Source organism: Pinus tabuliformis, chromosome 8 (assembly GCF_031772625.1).
Source record: "Pinus tabuliformis cultivar Carrire ecotype Pingquan chromosome 8, CPIR1, whole genome shotgun sequence".
Taxonomy (NCBI): Eukaryota; Viridiplantae; Streptophyta; class Pinopsida; order Pinales; family Pinaceae; genus Pinus; species Pinus tabuliformis.
In genome coordinates, this window is record NC_142294.1 from 171,485,824 (window position 1) to 171,488,801 (window position 2,978).

Sequence of the window (2,978 nt, forward strand, 5' to 3'; positions counted from 1 at the left end):
TGTTTCATGAAAGTTACGCATTAAAGCCAAATAAAGAAGGGAATCACATATATGTGCAAAAAAATCTCCTTGTATTTAAATGCATCTTGAGAAGCATAAAGCGAGAAAAGATATGCCATAGTACCAAAATGATAAAATCCAAAGGCATCACATGTTTTATCACATTTTCTACAAGATTGGTAAGATGTGGCCATTTTTCAACCTTGATGGCATTTTTCATGTGCCATCAACCTATAACAACAACACATGAAAAAACTTTCAAATGATATCTTCAATTTCTTTTTACATCAGTGATCATCAATGTAACTGTTCATGCCTGTATTCCACATTCCATCAATAAACAAAGAACGTTAAAATTTCATATAAAAAATATAAATATAGTAGAGGACAATTATATATAATATATATAAACTTTGTGCAAAGTAAAAAAACATGTAATTTAATAATTCACACCTGTCAAAGAGTCTTCTTTCCTTTGCAGTTTTCCAAATCTCATAAACTCGTTCCCATTCCACATCTGTTGTGTTAGGACCTATTAATGATATACGCATCAATGCATCAAGTGTGTTAATTGACAGTCTTGTTCTCCTTATATCTTTGATCATATTTTGCTTAGAGAACCCTCGTTCACATGCGACAGTGCTCGCTGGTATGACAAGCATTGCTTGCCATAATTTTAGCATATTTGGATACCTAGAGTGCCAATCTTTTGTTTGAGAAAACACTTTCCATGCATCTTTCATTGGAAATCTTTCTCCATTCAAATAAACCACATCAATAAATTGGTATAGTTCTCTTTTACACGCTGTAACATCAAATGTTGGTACATTTTCACCTTCATTACATGTTTTATGCTGCAAATGCGAAAAAAGTATTTCAAGCCAATGCTTTGCATTATTTTCTCTGACATAAAGATCTGATGGATAATGATAAGGACTAAACAACCTTGCTGCATTAAAAAGATGAAGATCTGGAAATCTTGAATTGAAACTCTCAATCAATGCTTGTACATAGTTTCTTGTAAGTTGTATGTAACTCTCAAGGGAGCCATCAATGCAAGTTGCCATTTGTTGTGGCAATTGTTCATCATGGATTGGAATATACAACAAATCATGTCTATGTGTATTTCCCTCTTTGTCAACATTTTCAAGGAACCCATCTTTAGAGTCTTTTAAAAATTTAGTAAGATGTACAGCACCTTCAACAAAAGAATCTGATTTGCAGAAATATCTTTTAAGAGAATTTAATGTATGGTCAATAGCTATTCCAAGTGATGTGACATCCACATTATCTTCTTGAAATTTTTTGTTTAGATTATTCAGCTCATTCAAAACATCAGCAAGCATATTCAAACAAAATTGAACTGAAAAAATTCTTGCCTTATCATACCATGAATTCTTTCTTTCTCTCTTCCACAAACTCAAAATAGCAGGCATTAATGTAACTAGTCTTTCAACCACTTGACCCCTAGAGAGCCATCGAATCCCATGGATTTGAAGAACCTGCAAGGATTCTATTTCCATTATCTCCAATAAAGAAACGAGTTCATTATTTCTCTTTGCCGAATTTCCAACCCATGAGTATACCTTGTTTGCTATTTTCTCAACAAACAAAAACTCTGGTATCTTTTTTGAAGCATCTGATGCTGCAAGTGCTTCACGATGTGCAATGCAATGAGTACCAATAAGATTTGGTAAATCATTTTTTAGCAATGTGACAAATCCATTTTCACATCCAACCATAGATGAAGCACCATCAGTCGAAACTGCTATTAGTTTCTCATTTTTCAACTGCCTTGATTCCCTTAAATTAATGATGGTATCATATATAGTCTTTCCTTTTCCATCAGGAACAGTAATCATTTTCATAAATTGTGACATTGGAGGGCCCAATCCTTTCAAGTCTAGATATGTAGAATACACAACAAGGTGTTGTTCCAAACCATTGTCTATACTTTCATCTAACATTATAGAGAAAAATGGGCTTTCAATCATTTTTCTAGTTTGAACCTCTTCAAGGTAATCTGATATAGAGTGAATGAATTCAGTAGCTGCTTTTCTATTTATGTAGGAAGAATACTCCACTCGAGAAGGCATATTAGGTGTTCGAAGATGCATTTGAAGATGACAAAGATCTTCATAAGTAGCAATTGAAATATCCTTTTGCGCAATAAAATAAGCTAACTTCATAGTGGTTATGACCCTTTCCTTATTAGCCTCATTTATTGTCACTATGTGTTCTGTAATGGGCTTTGCCAACCTTTCAATTTCATACAAATTTCTCTGAGTTGATTTTTGATGAATAATAGATTTTGCATGATTTCTTATAGCATCATACTGAATGGTATTACATCCATCTCCAATACCCCACGGACCTTGAGCTTTGTATTTCTCACAAATTTTGCACTTCATACGAATCTTTCCATATTCAACGTTGATACTATAAACCCAAGGATGTTTTATCGTCCACTCTTCTCGAAATTCACGTTTTGAGAAAGCCTTCCTCCTCGAAGTACTAGATCCACCATCTTGTCCTTCCTTTTCATGGCCAGGAATTTCTAGATTAACAACAAACTCTTCATTTACATCTTCATTAGCATCATCATTCAAATCGGGTATAGATGGAATATCTTTAACATTAGAAGTCTTTGATGTCTTAGAATATCCATAAAAATTGTTAATAGTTGATTGACCCTTTCTTTTTGGAGGCATTTCTATTTAAATAATGTACCTACATGAAAAACAATAACAATAAATTAATAATTTAAAAAACTTACAAAAAAAATAACTTTATATCTACAAATAGAACTCTTAGAAACTTAAAATCCTACCACAAAAAAATGCCTTAACAATGCACCATGTCACCATCTAATCTAAATCATGTGACATCAATTTAGGCTTCGATTTCAAAGGAACTCTAATTATGGTAAAGCTTCGATTTATGTTCGCTTTTAGTATCGCCAAGTGTGTCGGTTATCC

General features: G+C 33.0%; 1 protein-coding gene across 1 annotated transcript; it reads right to left on the bottom strand.

Annotated features, from left to right (window-relative positions):
• Window positions 1-297: 297 nt before the first annotated feature.
• LOC149234681 (uncharacterized) lies at window positions 298-2,711 on the bottom strand. The gene is made up of 3 exons (XM_089368344.1): window positions 1,587-2,711; window positions 454-1,322; window positions 298-316 (listed from the first exon to the last, which is right to left on the bottom strand). Exons 1-3 carry the CDS (start codon window positions 2,709-2,711, stop codon window positions 298-300), a joined length of 2,013 nt encoding a protein of 670 aa, XP_089224470.1.
• Between the last annotated feature and the right edge of the window lie 267 nt (window positions 2,712-2,978).

Bases quoted from the DNA above. Each gene is read 5' to 3' on its own strand.
- LOC149234681 (XM_089368344.1), bottom strand. From the start codon at position 2,711: ATGCCTCCAAAAAGAAAGGGTCAATCAACTATTAACAATTTTTATGGA. The intron at 1,323-1,586 runs GTATACTCATGG...GTTTTGAATGAG, and splicing joins TTGAGAAAATAGCAAACAAG to CTGAATAATCTAAACAAAAA.